The 20564-nt window shown below is 43.5% G+C and overlaps 1 protein-coding gene across 3 annotated transcripts; it reads left to right on the forward strand.

The window, feature by feature from the left end:
- Positions 1-485: 485 nt before the first annotated feature.
- NPHP1 (nephrocystin 1) lies at positions 486-19201 on the forward strand. 3 transcript variants are annotated; one of them, XM_075708547.1, is made up of 20 exons: positions 486-554; positions 641-705; positions 1363-1423; positions 1909-2045; positions 2497-2701; positions 3041-3142; positions 3942-4033; positions 4478-4520; positions 5049-5133; positions 5775-5869; positions 6531-6659; positions 7839-7913; positions 8607-8717; positions 10427-10509; positions 11818-11894; positions 12754-12853; positions 13265-13377; positions 15889-15962; positions 16720-16764; positions 18558-19201. In XM_075708547.1, the coding sequence occupies exons 1-20, from the start codon at positions 486-488 to the stop codon at positions 18834-18836; spliced, it is 2040 nt and encodes a 679-aa protein (XP_075564662.1). In that variant the 3' UTR covers positions 18837-19201. The 3 variants fall into 3 exon arrangements, with proteins under 3 accessions (XP_075564662.1, XP_075564663.1, XP_075564664.1); XM_075708548.1 differs by having other exon boundaries at positions 1909-2025; positions 2504-2701; XM_075708549.1 differs by lacking the exons at positions 486-554; positions 641-705 and adding an exon at positions 1095-1148.
- The last annotated feature ends 1363 nt before the right edge of the window (positions 19202-20564 follow it).

Genomic DNA, 20564 nt, shown 5'->3' on the forward strand with positions numbered 1-20564 from the left:
GTGCAGGTGCCATTCTGGCGGGCCAGTGATTTAGGGGGAGCGATCACTGCGAAGCGTGCGCTTTTGGCGGCACAGGCTAGGAGCTGACGAAGCACAGCCTCAGGGGCTGCCCCGGGGAGGGCAGCAGCCGCAGGGTTTGCCGGCGGGCTGGCTGTCAGTCCTCGGGCCTGCCTGGCCGGCGGTGAGGCCAGCGGCTGGGCCGGGTGAGGCCCTTCTGGCCGCAGCCCACAGCGGCTGGGCCGGGGCCCGGTGAGGCCCTTCTGGCCACAGCCCAAAGCGGGGCCCGGCGAGTGCCCCCCGCGGCGGGGCAGCCCCGAGGGCGGCCGGGCCGCGCCCAGCCCGGAGCCCGGCGATGGCCGGCAGCTGCGCAGCCCCCGCTTCTCCCTCAGGCGCCGACGGCTGCCGGCGCGCCGGAAGTGACGCCATCAGGCAGCGCCCGTTGCCCCGGAAGTGGCGCCTCAGGCGGCACCGGTTGCCTAGCGACCATGTCGTGGCGGCGGGCGCGGGGCCCGCTCCAGCGGCTGCAGCGGCGGAGCCGGGAGCTGCGGGCGCAGGTAGCGGGGCGGGCGGGCGGCCCGGGCCGGCGCAGGGCGCGGCGGGGCTCTGCCGGCGGCTGACGGCGCCTGTGCTGTGTTCGCAGGTGGAGGCGCTGCGGGCGGAGAGCGCGGCCGCCGCCCCCGGGCAGCGGAGGGCCCTTTCGCGGAGGTGAGGCGCTGCCGGGGGGGTCCCCGCCCGGCCCCGGCCCCGGCCCTGGCCCTCAGCCTTCCCCCGCTCTTAGGAGCGCTCCGTGGCCGGGAGTCGCTTAGCTTAACCGTGTGCTGCGGAAAGAAGCCTCTCCCGTGAGCAAAGCCCCTGGCAGACTCACTCCGTTCCCCGTCACTTTTGAGTCGGAAGAAGGAGCAGACGGTTCCCTATACACCTTTCCTTTTTTCTCCTAATTTCTCCGATTTTTCCTCCTAATTTCTCCGATTTTTCCTCCTAATTTCTCCGATTTTTCCTCCTAATTTCTCCGATTTTTCCTCCTAATTTTCTCCGAATCCTAATCCTTCCCTGCCCGCTCATCTGTTTTCAAGGTGGAAGCAACAGGGTGGCTGCTTGCCAGTCCTCAAGGGCTGAGGTAGTTTTAAGTGGGAACTTGCACGTCACGGGTATGTAATAATCAGCTTAGCTGATTATTAATACAGATTATTACATTAATACAGTTTAGGCTCATCTTGGTACTTGTCAAGCTGTATGCACGCAGAGCTGGGTGAAGTTCTGAGTATCAAAACTTGCACGTTTCCGTAAGCACGCCATGATTCGGGTCACCCATCTATCAGAATTTTAAGAAAATGCTATCTATCCATTTTGCTTTCAATACAGATGTATGCAGCTGAAGACATTGGTGGATGAGAACACAAATGCTCTTCATAATTTGAAAAAAGTAAGTGTGGACATGGATTTGTTAATGGTTTTCTCCAAAATGCATCACAGAGAGCGTTTAGAGAACACCAGCTTCCTTCGACTTCAGACGCCTCAGGACAAGAGCAATGCCTAGCGCTGTGCAACCCCTGACTGGGATCTCTAAGATCCATTTATATTGGATTGGATTGGATTTTATTATATATTTGAAAGCACATTTTTAATGCTTTCTTGTGTACAAATTCCACACTTAAAATCTTTATCAACCCAATACGTTATAAAATGTTTATCAACCCAGTGCATTATATTGGAAGCGGAGAATGCAGATTTGAAATTTAACGCAAAATTTCCTCTTGGCAGAGTAAAAGGGCAAAAAAGATGTCACTAAACAGGGAGTGACAGCAGCCCAGGAAGGTGAAAGCTTGTAAGATGTGTCTGGAAAACTAACTTTATAGGGGAACTTCAACTTTGATCCTTTGAGCAATTTGTTGTGTTCTTCTTTCTCAGGCTGATGAGCCTGCGCCTGTGGGGAATTATAATCAGAGGAAAGAAGAAGAAGAAAAGCTATTGCTAAAACTCTCTCAGCAGCTGCAGAACCTTGTTCTTGTCTTGGATCAGGATAATGTGACTATGAATTACGCAGTGTAAGTAGCTTCAACAGATGATTGCAATCTGCACTTTAGTAGAATTGTACATGTACGGTTGGAAAGGACCCTGAAAAATTGTTGGCTCATCCCCTTTATTATCTTAACATACAGTTAAAAAACAAGTACTGAAGAGCCAGCTCTTTGGGGGCTTGTTTTCTTGATGCCGTCAAGAATGACTCGCTGGAATTTTCTGAGGGTGTCGGTTAATGGCTGAAATATAACGTGGCTGTTGAGAAGAGAGGATGCAATGTGGTCTGTACGCTTAGGGAGGAAACACCATTGGGATTTGGGAGGTTTTTCAGATCAGGACAAGAGAGTAAAACACGGGAATGAAAATTCTGTATCTGGATAATGTCCTTGCAGAGAAGCCCATATTGCAAGGCTTTACAGCAATTTCAAGAAGTTTCGTTAAAATAATAATAAAAAAAGTTTGATTTATTTTGGGTAGGGATGAGGAACATCAGAAAGGTCCTCAAACAGAAGATGAAAATGGAGAAGAGGATGAGAGTGAAGATGAAGAAAGCAGTGAGGAGGAAGACAGTGAAGAAACAGATGATGAAGACGAGGATAAATTGTTGGATGATCCAAACGTTAAAGAATGTATTGCAGTTGGAAACTTTAATGCACAGCAGGAAGGGGATCTCACATTTACGGTAAATATGTCTCTGTAAAAGTTTTTGGATGTGTCGGTACTGCAGATCATTCTGTAGTAAGCAATAACTATAATTAAATCCTACGCTTCTGGGATTCAGTCAGTTCCTTGTGGGATTCGGGGAGAAATGGCTTTTCCTGGTGTACATTTGGCTTGATGGAGTCCAGTGTCCTTTTGCCACCTTCTGCAGCGGCAGGGTCTGTCACGGTAGTCTGTGATCTCTGTTGTGGGAAAAATGAAGTTTTTGTGGTTTTTTTTTTTTTTTAATGGTGCCTGGAGCCGTTTTGAAATATTTGGTTGTCTTTTGTCTCTGTCTCTGTCTCTCCTTCGAATGGCAAAGAAAGGTGAAGTCCTACTTATACATGACAAGAAGGCGGATGGCTGGTGGGTAGCCGAAAACTCGAAAGGGGAGAGAGGCCTCGTTCCTAGAACCTATCTTGCGGTTAGTGTGCTGCAACCTTCTTCTGTTCTAGTCTCACCTCGGCTGTTTTATATATATCAATGATAACAGAGCTGCATAAAATTGATCATAATGCTAACATGGGGACATGAAGCAGTGTTTTGCCAGTTATTTGGAAGTAACTCCATGTTTGTATACGTGTGTGTGGAGATAGCTAGCAAAAGCAGCGGTTTTGTGCCTTGTGGAGATGTGACATGTAAGTGCAGAGAAGTTTCTTGAATATGGAAGTCATAATCTTTGTCACTAAAGGTCAACTCTGAAGACTCCAAGCTGCTATGGACTAATTCGGGCTTTTCATAATTTATATGAAATGTGAGTCCATGTAAATGTCGGAGTATTTTGTAATTTGACATGGAAGAACCTTTACAAACATAGATTTTAAAGTTTTGTAACTTTTAAGTTTTCATTTTTAGAGTGGCTTACACGTGTTAGTCCTGTTAGTCCAACCTTTACCCTGTGGAACAGAGCTTTTCACAGCGTAACTAAAGAGTGTGTTGAGCAGCTAACGCTTCACTTCATGATGCTGATGTATTTCTCTTTTTAAAGAATCTGCTTTGCAAATGCATTCTCTTGCTTACTTGTAGGAATACTCCGATCCCCTGCTGTAATTGCAGAACTAAGGGCAGTGTTGTCCAGTTACAGTGCCATGGAGCGATAGGTCATTGCAGACAGAAAATCTCCTCTTCTAAACTATTAACATGTGCGATGGTTGGAGGAAGCATTTTTAAGAACAGAACTGCGAAGAAATCATGCACTTCCCCTTTTTGAATCTGAATTACAGGTCCATAATGAAGATGTTGACAGCCAAGAACAAAGTGGAGAACACATAGAAGTGGTGGATGAAACAGCAGATGGAACTGAAATTAAAAAAAGGTAAATGGATGATGCAAAAGCAAGTAAGTATAAAATTATTCTTCCTCCTCCTTAAATCTGGCAGAATATTTCTTACAGTGAGAATATAGTATCTGGTTCTTTGTGACTGCATTTTTCTTTTCAGTACAGCACACACTTGCTTTTTTTTTTTTGAGCTTGCAAACACACTTTTACTTGAGTGGGTTTGTTTGGGAGTTTTGCTTTGGTTTGCTTTTCCCCCCCGCCATAAGATCAAAGAATGACTGGGTCATGTATCAAATTATGCTCCAGCTCATGAGATAGTCTAGCAGTTAGTCTTAGTAGCTGGAAATACATCATTATTAGTACCTTGGATAGATGTAGTTATTAAGCGGTTGGTATTTGAAGACAAACCTCTATTTAGTGTTTAAATTTTTGTCCACACGAGGATGATATATTATAAAAAATGCATTCTTTTTCTTCCAGAACAGATTCTCACTGGAGTGCTGTAAGAAGAGCTATGACCGAGGTAGGTGTATCTCTTACATAGCAACTTCATCTACCATAATGTTCGGTATTTTGTAGACGAGGGTTGCCTTTTACCGAACGCTGTTTCTCACAGTACAGGCCAATGCTTTGAACTGACATCTCTATCTTGGGTTTTGTAGCAAGAAATTCTAAGGTTCTCTAATGCTTTAGAAATAAGCTGCAGCCCAGTCCCTGTCTCTGAGTGAAGATGCAAATCAGACGTCTTTTGTTGGTTTTGCCACAGTAGTACGACACCATTTCTTTCAAGAGTGTGATTTTTGTTCTGTAACTGGCTGCTCTGCTGCTGCTTTGAAATGGAAGGGGGATTTAACAAAATGGGAGCCTGGCTGGGTTGATGCATGAAACAGAGTAAATGTAATTGCTGGAGATGGGCCAAACTAGCTTCTGATGAGCAGAGGTGACTGATGCCCCAGGTCTCTGATGCTGGTTGTGTGAGAGTTCTAAATTAGGATAGAATTAGATGTTAAATAGCAGGAATGCTAATATCTGTTTGTTTGGTTTTTAATAGAATGACACTGTAGAGGTATTGGCAACCATAGGAGCAGTTCCTGCAGGATTCCGCCTATCCACACTTTTCCAGCTCTTAGAGGGAGGTAAGGTTTTCTCCTAATAACTGCAGTGCAGGATTCTCAAGTTTCTGTGGTGAGTTTCTTATCCTGGTTACTAACCTATTGGACTAAAATCAGTATTGGTTAATTATAACTGGTAATCTGCACAGGCTGTATTTGACCTGTCAAATAATGTATAAAAGGCTTTTTTTTCTTCTTCAATTAAGCTTTAATTTACCTCTGTGAAATCCTGGCCACACGAAGGCAATGACAAGTTTCCTAATGATTTCAAAGATTTTCCTCTTTGGAAGATACTTCCGGTTGACATTGCAGAGAATGATGATTTTTTTAATCTTCCCTTTTTCTTGGAGATCTGTTGGGAGTCTTTCACCGACTATATTAGACATCTCATATTTTCTTAGCCTTTTGCTTAAAACTGTTTCAAGTCAATCGCTCTTTTTGTTAATTAAATGACTTTGCTTCGGGGATGAAATACTGCAGAATGCTTTTGCAAACAGTAAAAGTACCCTTTTAAAAGGGTGCTTGTAGAAGATACCTCCGTAGTTTTGTTTGGACCAGTCAAATATTCAAATGGACTCTAGCCACATCTGAATTTTGGGTGGTGTTCATTTTGTGGCAATAAAGATCATAAAAAAATTTAAGAATTTTAAAAATTACTCTTGTAGGCAATCAGTTTCGAGCAAGTTACTTTTTGCAGCCTGAACTTACGCCATCACAGTTGGCTTTCAAAGACTTGGTGTGGGACTCTGAAAAAAATACTGTGAGTATTACTGGTAAGAAAGCTATGATACTTTTGGTTTGAGAGAAATGACAGGATCTGTAGATGTGAATTGCTAGCAGTATTTCATATTGGTGGGTAAATATGGCTGTGAAACAGATGATAGATTTCGATGTCAATCCAGACTCCTTAGGCAGTAGATGTTATCACATCCTGCTCTGTAATGGGAAAAAATCGGTACAAATTGTCATGCTGGCTATCTCTTACGAGTCACATTTCACTGTAAGTTTGTGGGTTCCTTCCCTGTCTGGGGTGAAGCAGATCTGCATGGGTGACTAGTCTGAATTTTTAAACCGCAAACTTCTGCTAGGCACTGTGAAATCACCCATTTCATTTGTCATCTTTCATTTTGGCTAATGATTATTTCTTGATTTGCACCCTTTTTAGAATATTGCTTTCTTCTCAAACTCTGATAGGACCTTCTGTCTGTCACACTAAAATATTTGTAGCAATCTCCTTAGAAGAGAGCTAAAGGCTCATGAAGAAATTTTGTTGCTGCTGCTAATACTATACAAGCTTTGTGGTTAGAAGAATCCAGTCTAGTGAACGCTACGCTTTAGCATCTCTGTAAATAAAACCAAACTGATACCACATTCAGGAGGAGCCTGTAGATTTAATCCTTCTTCTGTGGTCTGTATTTCAGATCTATCCTAGACCAACTCGAGTATCCCTGATTGTAACTTTATGTAGCTGTAAAATGATTCCTCTCCCAGGCGTCAGTATACAGGTTCTCAGTAGACATGTTCGACTCTGCCTATTCGACGGCAATCGGGTAAGTTGTTTGGCTATCAACAAAAGTCTCGAGGTGTGGATATTCCAGGGTCTTTTGCGCTCTGGTCCCTCCAGTAGCCAACTCCTCCAGTTGTCTCGTTCAGAGAGACACACACACACTCTGCCTCCCAAGCTGCCTAATTCATTCTCCAATTTTTCTGGCGCGACACTCACCTGCGATCACACACTGACATGCGTACCCTCGCTCCCTCCAGCTGCCGTCACCACAGACATGTAGGCCCCGAGTGACCTGTGGTCTGGCTGCTTGCTGGCACCTAGACGTCCACACACACGTGCATTCAGAATAGAGAGCCCATTCACCCAGAAAAAATAGTTATAAATGGAGTTTAATGAAAAAACAGGACGGACTGCACTAATCAGGCACTGGGCATGGCCAGACATGCATACTTATCCCTCTATTTTCCCACCCTTGTTACTCTACAAAGCACCTTGACCCCTCCTTTTTTCTGCCTTTGGTTCCTCCCCTGAACATCCCATAATAAGTCATGTGCAGTCCCAAAATGCTCTTCCCCTGCATGCCCCAGTGTCCCTCATCCCTAAGCAGCAAGCCCTTTCAGTCTGTAAGGTGATCCGGAGAGCTGCTCCTTTTGACTCACGGCGCTGGGCGTCACACCCGGCCCCTGGGCCGCCCTGGGAGGGGCTGGGGCGAGAGCTCCTGTCCTCTGAGCCCGGAATTTCGGTTCCCCCGCCTGCCATTGTGCCTCTTTCCCGTTTGTGGAGATGAACCTCTTCTGCGCTGATTTCTCTCCTGTGATGCGCCTGGGAGTCGCTGGGTCAGGGCTGTATTCAGATTTCCCCACCTGCAGGTTGTTCCTCTGCGCTCCTTTGTGCGTACGTGTAGAGCAGCTTTTTATAACAGAATTTAACACTGACAATTCAGTAGTTTTCTTCCTGCTGCACTTGAACGCTCCTGCGGGCGAAGGGACTATTGCTGGCCTATATGAAGCAAGGATGGTTGGAGAGGGCTCTGCGGCTTCAGAGAAAACTTCCTCTGTAGTCCTTTAAACTGAAACCATCTGATAAAGTTGAAGAGAAAGCGTAATTTTATCTTTGTTGTCTGCAATGTTAGATTAATCTGCGATAATACTGCATTTTCTTAAAGCTGCGTTGCTTTCCAGAAAAACAACTCTTAGCTTTTTTCACCACTATCACGCTTTAGATGCTGAGTAACATTCACACAGTGAGAGCTACGTGGCAACCTAAAAATCCTCAAACGTGGACCTTTTCTCCAAGGGTAGGTATCTCGCTCAGGGAGTGACATAGCCAGTAAGTATCTATTTCCAGCTTCTTATTTAGTGACGTCTATTAATTCTGGTATTTGTGCTGAAATAAAACGTACTGCAACCAAAATGAACACGCAGAAAAGACAAGACTTGCTGAAGTGCATGAATTCAAACTAAACTAAGCGTCTTAGCAAATGGCGGGAGGGACTGGTGATCCAGCCAGTGGCACTGGTTAACTTTGAATTGATGTCAGGCACACGCTACGTAGTGTTCATGGAGAAGGGAAGACACTGGCCACTTTGCATGGGAGCTTTTGCTTTGATCTCATAAAAAAAAGAGCACGTGCTTTGTCCCATGTTTCAGGTGTCGTGCAGGGCCACGCTCAGAGCAGTAGTGTTGTCATGTTTTACCCCAGTTGTTGCTGTGTTCTCGGAGGGAATGAAGTGCTTTTTGACACCTAAAGTTATTTAATAGCTTGTCATCACACACACAAAAAATCCCTTGGTAATTGGCAAGATAAAGAATAAGGGGAGCAAGGTTTCCCCTGAAATTGATTCTGTACTCAACAAGTTTTTTTATATGCAATGGGATTGGGTCTGAGATCTTACATGAACAAGTGATGTGTTTGATGGCCTTTAAAAATTACAGGTGTTTTTAATAGGTACATTCACTTCTTTTTTTCTTTCCCCCCCTCTCTGTATTAGGTAACAGGCATTTTACCCAGTTTGCTGGATGGTGACTGTTTCGTCAGGTCCAACTCTCTGTCTTCAGACATCGGTCTCTTATTTGAACTTGGCATCACTTATATTCGCAACGTAAGCGTATAAAGTTGCAGTATAAATCATTCCAAGCACGTGCTTATAAAGTGAACCAGCTGTCCCATATCCGACGTTAAGCTGCAGTATCCCAGCAGCAAACTGTGAGATCCAAATGGAAATTTAGCTGAACTTTTCCTGGCTTACTATAAGATTGTCTTCCTTTTGGCTTCTGGGAGGGAGGAGAGAGATGTTGGGTTTGGGAACTTTTCGTTCTAGTCAATATTTAGAGAATAAAAGACTTTCTGACTAGTGGACATGAATGTACCTTTATGTACATTGAAATAATTTCTGTTAGTCTGCCAAAGATCTCGTGTAATTTGATCGCAAAGTACCAATTCTCTCTGCACTCCTGCACTGTTTTTCTCTCTTAGTGGTTTGTTTCAGACTACTGTGCTATGTAGTTTAGAAACTAAAATTTTAACTGGTTTAAATAGTATGGACACTGGTTCCTAGCTGCAACTGATGCAGATATATCCTATCCATCTAGGATATACTTCTGAAAAGTACAACGGGTAGTGACACAATAGATGGTAAGGCCCATAGGAACGACAGTAACAGAAGGTGGATGCACGCAGGAGCATAAGCAGCACTAATATTTGGAGGATACAGCGGCTTTTCGGAACAGGTCACTGTTCTGAAAGATCTCAGCCACTTTGTCTGCAAGACTGACTCGAGTCTTGCTGCCTCTTTCTGAACACTTACGTTTTCATTAAGGTCACAATCTTCCTGAGGTGAATCTTGGCAATCAAGTAAATCAGGGGTGGAAGATGAAAAGTGGGGTAACCACGACAGTTAGCGAGCAGGGTATTAAACGGCAGGCAACAGAATTTGGAAAACATGGATAGAGAAGTTGCAAAGGGGAGTATTTTTTCTTTCACTAACACCTGTATGAACGTAGGGTGCAAGAGTGCAGTGCCTGTGGAGAGGTGGAGGAGAGACGTGCTGATGGCGTGGTGGGGATGCAGAACTGTTGTGCGGGGAGATAAGTAGAGTGTACATCTGTAGGGAACTGGACTCTGTGAGTCCTGGTGATGAACAGCATGTTGGCAAGTGATGGTTCACAGAGACCAAAGGGAGCGTAACAGCCCTCCTCATGCTATGTGGAGTAGTCAAGACCATGCAAGAGTTAAGTTTAAATGAAGGATGGAGCGTTTACAAGTTCCTACCTGTTACTAGTGCTTTTGGGGTCTGGAAACAGATGGGCTGGCACACAGGATCAGCTCCCTCTCCCAGGCACTGCCTCTGGTACTCTGAATAAAGCCTTCCCGTGCACAGGGTCACTGGCTTGGAAACGGTTGACTCTGCAATCAGATGGGTAAATCCTCTGGGTATATTTTTTTTCCCCTCCTTTCTGTCCTGCATTCTTTAGAGTATCAGTGCAGGTTTGGGGGTTTTTACCTTTGTATCTGTGCATTTCTTCCTTTTCAGGAGCTTGACGTATGTAGGTTTCCCTTCAATGCATATTGCTTGGCTTTATAAATCCTCGTCTCCCAAATACATTCATGGATGATCAACTTCAGCATAACTGTGCGTGCTGTTTGGTAGAACGTCTTCAAGCACCTGTGAATGTGACATAGTCAGTGTTTGCTTACCACAGATCTGGGGCTATTACCATTTTAATGTGATTATTCTAAATAATTGTTTGTGATTCAGTTACTCGTTCTGGTTTAGCCGCTCCAGTTATTTACGTTTCTCTTTTTTCCTAGTCAACAGGTGAAAGAGGAGAGCTAAGCTGTGGCTGGGCATTTCTGAAGCTTTTTACTTCTGATGGAATGCCTGTTCCTTCCAAGTAAGTTTATTATGTTTTCCTTGTCTCTCTCTTTTGCACTCTGTATTTACATATGTATCTATATAGATATATTTTAGGCTAGGAGTAAAGTTGATATTTCATACTTAGACACTGACAGGGGCAGGCGTAATCCAGACTAACGTGCAGGTTGCACAGGGTCTTTCAGTGAGAATGCTGGTCCCGCTTCCACACCCAGTGTACGTTCTACTGAGTTTGTGTGGGAAAGGTGCTCCCTGGACCCAACATTCAGGTGTGAAAAGTTGCAAGTTAATGTGTTTAAAAATATTCTTCAGTGGCATTTTAAAACTATGGAAATATCTGAGTTAACAGGGAGTTATTGAGAGTTCTGTTTATATAAAATAGAATCACTACCTAAATTGAAGGTGACAACGTCCTTTTTGATTCTGGCTCTTCTTTATGTGCACTTTGCTGTATAACCCTTTCCCATGTAAAAATTAGGAGATTGGTTTCTAAGACTTGGAAGCAGGTAAGAGTTGTTGTGAATGAATCTCTTACCATTCACTTGGAGAGTAGGAATAAGCTTATATTTTGCAGCTCATTTATGATTAGTTGATGGGTCCAGCAATCTTAAAGAATAATAAAATGTACGTATTTCTGTTCTAGTAAATGTAGGAAAGCTTTCTGTTAATTTACAGAAATGATTCGTTGTAGATCAGACTTGCAATACTTGCGTTTTTTACCAAACATATATAGATATATAGATATATATGTGTATTCTGAATAGATTTGGATTACAGGGGAAAAAAAAACCCCACGGGAGATTTCTACTATTCTGTAAGTCTCTAAATCTCTTCTAAATCTGCTCTCTAACATTGTTTTTCTATTCCGTTAAGTTAAAGATGGTATCTAGAGAGTGAAATTGCATGACTGCTTCAACAGGGACTTACTCTTGACAGAACTAGGATTACATTATTCTTCAACATTTTAAATCTTCCATATCTGACATTTGATACTTAAGCAATGATTCCTTGAAAACATTTTAGTGAAACAGTTGCTAAATTTCATGTAAGAGAAATACTGGAGTCATGTGGAGGAGAATCGGTGTTGCTGATTTGTTTTAAAATAATTAACTAGTTTTCCAATATAATACAAGTTTCAAATTTATCATTTGAGGTTGGTTTACTTAGTAATTATGTATAGTCATTTCATACAAAATCCTAGTCATAGCCTCAAGCACCATGTCAGTTTTTGTTTGAGATAACAGGTTTGTTTCTTTCTCAGAGAGTAATTGTGAGAACACATATCCTTACATCTTTTTGTTTTAACTATGCTGCTGCTCTTTCACAGGATGTATGAGCTGCTATTAAATGGTGGTACTCCTTACGAGAGAGGCGTTGAGGTTGACCCATCAATATCAAGACGAGGTGTGGTTTCTCCTAAATTTTATATGAATGAAATGGTACGAGTGCTATACCTGTTTTACCACACGTGGTGCTCAGCCGGGGCTCTCATTAGCGTGCAGTCACCACAGCCTGGTTTTGTTTCGTGTGTTCTCATTTTGCATAAGAGAGAGCTGATCGTTAGGGCTGGTGGGATTCAGAACTATCTGCCAGTGCTAATGTTTCTGTAATTTCCAGTGTCTGCAGGTTGAGGATTATTTGTGGTAAACGTATTCAATTATTTCTTTAACTGCGCTTCATGCTTCTTGGCTGTGGGGTGATGGTACAAGGCTCACACTTACACTGGTCTAAATTGTTCCCAAGCCAGGCTGTTCAAGTCACATATTGTCAATCCCATATCCCTTATGCACAAGTTCCACACGCGCATAAATACGCTACAGAACATCTGCACTGGTTCTTCCCTGCGGGGCTGAATAAAGCTTCACTAAGAGCTGGTTCAGATGATAGACCACTTACGTTTGAAATAAGGGCGGCCACGGCTTTCCTCTGGAAGCTGTAATAACGTCATCTGCCAGTCGCACATGCTGTAAGCTATAGCAGGCCTTCACCTTTTGGGTTTGGACACTTCCTCCACATTACTCTGCGCATACTGTGAATCCGCCATCCTAGAGAGAGGTAATAACTTATGTTAGACCAAATGTTGATACAGCTGATATGTTGATATATTTTTCAGACGTTAGCTCCTCCTGGTTTTTAGACCATCCTTAAACTATTACAGTTTTAGCAAAACATCTCTTGCCAAATTTAAATGTCCGTTCTTGTAATATAATTCTTAATGTTCTTTCAAAGTTACGGATTTCATGTTGGGTATTTATTTCTTAAGCAGGCAGTGGCGTTTTTCATCAGCTTATAACACTCAAGAAACAGCCTGTGCTTACAGTGAAACTGAGGTCATTAAGTGCGCAGTCAAAAGACATCCTGAAGTAAGTATTTGTGTGTGCTGCCACAAAAGGAAAAAGTATTTCAGATAGCCTAGAATGGTTCCAGAGACCTAAAGCATTCCCCTTCCCTCGAACACTGGCTATGGAAAAATCCGAGGGTCGCGTCACCTGCATATTGTAATCGATCTCTGTTTGACACTTAGAGCTATTTTGCTGAAAACAAACAAAAAGTCTTTAAGTTTAGATAATATTGAAAACTGCAACAGCAGGAGTCTGGCTGTTACAGCTGTATCAATGCGCACCTTCAAAAGTTGTAATAGAGTCAGGGAGATGCTAATATGAGCTAATAATAATCTCCGTGAAACTGTGATTGTTCTCAAGTTTTGGTGAACAGTGCTTTGCAGGAAGTTTTGAATAAAAATCTCAACTGCATGTTCTTTATTTTCCCAATAGTTTGCTACCAGAAACGTTACTTGGCAGTATGTGCTACATCCATCTCTTGATATTTTATCGACAAATACTTGGTGATGCACTCCTGAAAGACAGAATAAGCATGCAAAGCACAGGTAAGAATTGCTGTTGTGGAGAAGGACTCAGTAGTGGAGAGCGTGTTGGAGAAAGATTGGGTTCCTAAGGAGAATGACTCTCTCCAGAGTCTCCATTTTGTAAGAGAAAGCCCGGGGTCTGCAGGAGCAACTCTCACTGATACAGGGTACTTGTAGAAATTTGTTCCCTGGTAGCGCTAGCATTGACCGACCATCTCACAAGGTTAAGAAGTCATGCTCCCTGTGTAGAGGATTTCAGCACTTTGGCTTGCAGTCTGCGGGTGTTGTGGGGACAAACAGAAAGCTGTTGTCCCTGCTGATAGAAGAGGACAGCCTCTTGCTGTTTGCTCCGTGTGTTTGCATTTCAAACTAGTAGTATTTCAGCTCACAGCTAATGTGTTGCCCTGTTTGACATCAGTTCACATAACAGAATGCAAACTCCACAAGAATAGTTTTGTTTCCTGTGAAGTATGAAGTACTTTCAGTGAAATGCTCATTAAAAAAAAAAGCCTGTGCAGGATAGGTAAAGGGTTTATTGCTAAATAAGTGAGTAAATAAAGGTAAAGGATTATTTGGAAATGTTTCCTTTTCACCACCCATGCAACAAGAGATTAGACATGCACACAGGTTTACTCATTCATTTCTAGTGTATGCATGTTCTCGTGAGTTATAGAAGAGATTAGGCAGATGTTTTTGTCATTGAGGCTAAGTCATCCTCCTTTTTAAAAATTATTATTTACTTATTGGCTAATGCAGCAGGGAGAGACAGAAGTGGAACAGTTCTGGTTTTAGAACTCAGTGTCTTGCTCTGATTTTGCAACTCTGTATTTTATTCCTTCCACATCTTTCCTTCAACAGAACTGTAATAGTTTATAGTCTGCTCCATTTTAAAATCAATTTGAAATATGGAAGAATCACATTTCTTAGCTGTACTACTACAGGTGAACGTATCTATTGTTACTGCAAAGTGATTTTCTTGTGTTTTCTCCCATCTTTTCTCCAGACTGAATTATGTATCATCTGTTGCTATGGCAAATAAATCTGCTTGTGCACTTACTAACATTTTAAACTTACAATCTTTAGCCATACTTAGGCATCTGAATTACAGGTTCGTCTTTCAAAGGTGCTCAGAACTTAACTCCCTTCCTGATTGTCTTGAACTTTAATATACATTCTGAGCATACTGATTACAGTATCTGAAAGTCAAACCATTTAATAAATTAATGCTTTATTTAATAAACTTAGCATGGAGAAACTGAAAATGCTTCGTTTTTAAAGGCCAGCTCAGAACTGCCATACTTACTTGATTTGATCTTTAAAATGTAGGATGACAGATCAGGCTGATGACCTCTCCTGGAGTTAAATTGCATCCATTTGGATTCAGACTTCATTTGAAATGGTTTAAAGGCTTTACCCCAGCATTTCAGAAGTTGTTCTGGTAGCCATTTTCTACTTTTTTTCTGGTGTAACAAAAGAAGATTTCTCTTATTTAAAAAATCAACTATCGCTTTGGAAATAGGCAACTTAAAATGTCTGTTACATTTCACAAAAGCAATCAGTTCTAGCTTCCTTCCCTGAAATGTTATTAGTAAACCGTTAGTGTTTACTAAACTTTCCATCAACTTCAACCTGAAGAAACAAGTGTATGTTAAATATTTAAAATCACAAGAGAAAGAAAACACTTCAACCAAAATTCCTCTATATGTCATTTGGAGCACTCTTGTAATCTTATCCACAATCTCATTAGCTAAAATAGAATCATCATGGAATCATAGAATGCTTTGGATTGGAAGGGACCCTTAGAGGTCATCTAGCTGAAAATAAATAAATAAGTAATAATTAAAAAATACTGCCAGGACCCCCGCGCCCCTGGGGTTCAAGACTTGCTGTGCTTGGTAACAGAGAGCTTCGATTCCTGCCAGGCACGGGGAGGCAGCTCTGCCCTGCCCGGTTTTGACACAGCCGGCCTCTTCAGCTCAAAGGGGAGACCCAGCTATTACCCGGCAGCTAACCTGAAAGGCACGCAGCAGACCTATGCGGTTTGATGGTGTGCCCCATTTGCTAAACTTACCATGCCTCATTACCCGGTTATCTTAAAATCGCCCACAACACAAGCCAGATTGAGATAGAACAAAGGTGTGTTTATTCATAACATCCAAATCAGGCAGCACGATTTCAACGTTTATAAAAAAGACAGGTGCAGAAACGAGGAAAAACACCTCAGTCTACCCCCAGGTTAAATCAGTAATGTCTCTTGCTTGCTGGCTTCTCCTAATAAACCAGCAATCATGCTTCGTGTGTCTCCTCTCTCAGGTTAGCTGTCTGTCAGCTCCTGAGAGTTTGCTACAGTTAGAGAATGCAGTTGTTAAAGAGCTTTTCTACTTTCCCTGCTGCTCTGGAGTACTATTACAGCTAATTTTCCCTTTGAAATATTCTGAGGGGAAGGGCTATGTTGAATACCTTGATGTGTTGATACCTTGAAAACCATCCTGTTTCCTCCTTAGCCTTGAATGTGTTTGTTTTCTGTTTCAGAATTAATCTGCAATCCTATTTTAGCAACTTTCCCTCAACTCATGGATCAGCCAGACCTGATGGATGCACTTCGCGTATGTTACCTACGTACCGTTCAATTACATCTGATGTGTCAGGATTTCTAGATAGCTTGCAAAATTTGAGCTTTTTTTTATCCTGTGAAAAGATAAATGGAAAAGCCAAACAGCAGAAAAGTTATAATCGTTTCGAGGACATGCTGATCTCTTGTGCCTTCAAAATTGCAAGAGGATGCTTGAGTACATTCAGAAGGCATGCAAAGACATGAGGATGCTCAGGGGGATTAGCTGCCTGCATGTTTGTCTGGCTTCTGGGACGGTGCTGCCTTCGTGACAGGTGATTTAGCTTCTGCGTGGCAGCTACAGGACAGTGCTGACCGCATTTACGCTGCAGTCCCTCGCAGGTGTCCCAGTACCAGGCAACAACAGCCGAGTTACTTCTGCCCGAAGGACGCTACTGTTAGAAGTTGTCAGCCTTTGGGGTTAGGCTATATTGCTCCATGCTTGCAGGGTGGGAAAAAATCAGCCTCAGTTGTGATTGATTTTTCTGAAAAGTGGATCCCCTTGATTTCATTTATATGGCTCTGACAGTTTCAAATCTCCAAATCCTCACATCTGTAAAGTTTGGTGGAATGGCTGTTTGCTTAAGTCAAGTAAACTGGCACAAGGGAGGAATGGGGAGTGTGAGGAAAGTGGGACTGCAACAGGAGCTTTAACTATGGTGGGATTGCAGCGAGAGATTTTTGCAGCTAAAAAGGGAATTGCTTTAGATCTCCACCATCTCAGTCTGATTTTATATCTCATTTCATTTCAGAGCGCTTGGGCAGATAGAGAAAGAACACTGAAGAGATCAGAGAAGGTAATGAACTACAGGTTTTTCTTTGACATATATTCAATCCAATTCGAACTAGAAGCTTTCTGTCAGTGTTACTGGTAGTTAGCTTCTCCTCTCACCATACATTTATTTAGAAAACGTAGATACGCTAAATGCCGTTCTTAACATTTCTTACCCGTATTTGTAACAGTAAACCAGAAGGAGGAATATGAAATTAACTTGTAACTTTTTGTCTCGGTGTCTGTATACAGTTGTTAGTGGGGAAGCTATTATAGGTTTGTGCCCAAAGTGTGGCTCCCTTTCATGATGTGCTTCCAATACTCGACTGGTAAAAGCTTTCCACTGGTACAAAAGGGGCTGTGTATGTCCACAAAATCATCTTTCCTCCTCCAGCCTCTGAGCTCCAGTCCTCCCACAGTCTGCCTGGAAAAAGGCCCCCAAATTCTGCAAATCTCCCTACCGCAGACAGTTGTAATCTCCCATTTTGGCGTGTAGACAGCTGGAGAAGAACTGAATTGGCCATGTCACCAGGCTTATCCATACCTTGTCCTACCTCCTGTCCTCTGGAGAAAGAGAAGCTGTAGGTAACTGGATGAGAAAGGCATTGGCTCTTGATCCAAGACACTTCACTTGGGAGCAGCAGCAGGATATTTCACTCATTGTGCACGCTACTGAGTAGATACACAAGGAGGTCTCCCCATTTATGCAAACAAAACAAAATGCTGTTGAGTCAGAATCGCTTTTTCAAGGCCATTCATCCCAAATGAAAGCTGATCTGCTCAAAGAATTCGTAACTCCTCAGTATCCCAGAACCATCCAGTTTTACCTGATTTGTCATGTGCCACTCCCATGGTAGGATTGCTGCCTGGTGAATTCTTACTCCTTCTTGCATGGTTATATGAAGCTTAGCTGCTAAATCTCCTGCCGAGATGTGAACTGTTCTATGCCAGTCATAGCGCTCAGGTTTCTGGAACATTTCTGGAAGACTCTCAGTGGTCAATGAGTTTCCCAGGAGGCAGCACTCTGTTGTGTGACCTTGCACGAAGGGGTTTTCTCGTGTGCATGCGGAAAACGAGGCACACAAATTTTGTCTAGTTAAAAGCGGTCGGGATCTTCTGATATTTGATAATCGACCAGGCTTGATTCTTAGTCTGTGGGTTTGCAAACTGCTCGTTACAGGGGAGGGCATAATTCTCGCCACGCACAGAATGTCCCGTCAAAGTGTGCAATAACAGTACTTACGGTGTGGCCTTACCTCCCGCTAGAAGCCACGCGCTGTGAGGAGCGTAGGATTGTTGCAATTCTCTGCCTAGGGCCGTAGAGAAACGAGCGGAGTTTGGGCTTCCAAGGCAGGGAAGATGTGGCACTTCCCCGGTGGTCGTGGCGCACTCAGTCCGTACCTGCAGAGGCTGTGGAGAACAGCTGCCACACACGCGTGTTTTTAGGAAGAAAGATAAATACCCCGTGAGCAAAGGGCTCTCGGTGGCTGTTGTACAGATTGCCATTTTGTGGCAACACTGGCATGGCTTGGCTGCGTATCGCTGCTCTTTGTCACTTGGAAAAGCAGGCGCGTTGGAGAGCAGATTTGTTGATCTATAGTTTATATCCTGTAGTTCTTGGTGGTGAGTTTGAGGCTCATCCGAGCTAACTGATGTTTGTTTAGGAAGGTCAAATCTCTTCCCGTTGTTATCCTGGGAACTGGGAGTTACTTGAATGTTTTCTTGTCTGTTTTTTTTCCTGTGTACAATACTTCTGTAGAAGTGCTTGGCAACACCGCATATTTGTACTGAAGTATTTTCAACTACTCTTCTCTGCAGAGAGATCGAGAATTTCTGAAGTCTCTGTTTGTCCTGGTGTACCACGACTCTGTCTTCCCTCTCCTCCATTCCACTTTCCTCCCTGACTACAAGTGGGCTGAGGAAGAGTCTGAAGCATCTCGCTGGAAGGTGATTGCTGACTTTTTGAAAAAGAGCCGAGAGAATGATGGTGCGCTTCAGTACCTGCTGTCGTCGGAAAACACTCACAAAGCCTTTGATATCTCAGAGCTGGCTTACGATTTCTTAGGAGAAGCGAGGGAAAACACTCCTGGAGTGTGAATGGATTATAGAAGAACACTTCAGGCTATATAAGAATGGGGTAACAATATAAATAAATTCTTACCAAAGAAAGAGAAACTGTGTACTATCTGAATTGTAATGAATATTTTAACATGTTTAACATTTTGAGAGATAAAACAGATACAAACCCAATTATTTTATCAGTTTAACTAATGGAAATTAAATTTTTGACTTTGCAATGTTAGACAAGGCTGTGGTTGTCTGTTGCTACACATACCTGTTGTAGCCACGTCGAGTGTCGTATTTTGCCTAAACTGAGCAAATGCCAAGGCAGCGCTCTCCTCCTCTCTTGCAGCTTCCAATTAATTTCCAGTTTTGTTTTAATCAGGGTGAACAAAAGACTCTTTGTCACAGTACCCCAGTAGACTGGTAACAGGCAAGGAAAATAGCAATGATCTTTAAGAATGCTGCTGAGCAAGGTCAGCCAGGTTAGGGGGGGAAAAACAAAAAAAAAAATCATCTCTTGTCCAACCAGTGGACAGCAGGTTGCCTCTGTATTTAGACTGTTTTACTGTTTTTCTTTCCCACTCAGGAAAAGGTTGGGTTATTCACAGGAATGTGCTTGACCCGCCTAATACAAATAAGAGCTGGTGAGAGTTCAGGACATGCTGCGTTTCCCCTGTGCGTGGCCGTGCCATACGGTAGCTCCCTCCGTGCTGACTTTCTAGGGCAGGCTAACGAGCTGCGGGGTATTCCTCAGCGGACCAGGACGTTAAAGGCTTCTTTTCCCTGAGCAGTTTGTAACCACAGGCCCTATGTGCTGCCCGCTCCCAGGGGGAAGTTATTAATCCAATTTCTCGTTTGTGCTGGAGTCTGGATGCTTTCTGCACGGTGATGGGTATGTCACCACCGTGTCCAATGAGGTAGGCAGGCACCGAGTCCCACGAGGATTTAAATCTGAGCCTAGCACTAGTTTTGTCTGGTGCGAGATGTTTTAAAACAAGATGTTCCAAAGACCACTGCATGGAGCCCGAAGCCAGCTCCCACTGACAGCATTTGTAAACTGGAGCCTCTAGAAATGCCACAAAACGCTTCCCCCCGGCCCAGGGCGGGGCTCGGACAATAAGAAACAACATGGATTTGACCTTTGTATTGCACAAGGCTTGGCACAGAAGCCGAATTCCTAGGGCATCACTTGGTCCCACCAATTATCGGTGAGTTATGGCGTGAGGGGGAGCCCTCTGGAAAAAATAGCGTGCGCTTGTCGAACCCAAAGTGCATCTGCAAGGAGGTAAAAATCAAAGCTGTCCCAGTAGCTTCCTTCAGACCTTTCTGGGGACATAGGAGCATGCAGGCAAACCCTCCCATCTTTTACCAGTGTGTTGAGCTATCTCTAAAAAATGTTTGGCTGCAAGTTTTCGAAGGCTGGACGTGCCCAGTGGGTGTGGGGGAGTCTTACGTGAACACGGAGCAGAAACCTGAACAGAAAGGGGAGGAGGCAACAACAGCAGAACCAAAAATATTTCAGGCTTGAAAGCGTGCCAAGGACAAAAATTGATTGTGGGAAACGTTTCTGCCCCGGCGTGGTGTAGGATTTTTTTTTTTTTTCTTTCCCCTCTCGTTAAAGACCTTGAATTGATTGCCTGCCAGCGGTGGGGCCGGGGTCCCGTTGCTCTCCCGTCCGTGTTGTCAGCAGGGTGTGCGAAGCCCGCCGCAATAACCGGAGGGCTGCCGAGGGCTCCTTCAGCTGGAGGAAGCGGCGCGGTG

The sequence above is a fragment of the Pelecanus crispus genome, chromosome 3 (assembly GCF_030463565.1).
Source record: "Pelecanus crispus isolate bPelCri1 chromosome 3, bPelCri1.pri, whole genome shotgun sequence".
Lineage (NCBI taxonomy): Eukaryota > Metazoa > Chordata > Aves > Pelecaniformes > Pelecanidae > Pelecanus > Pelecanus crispus.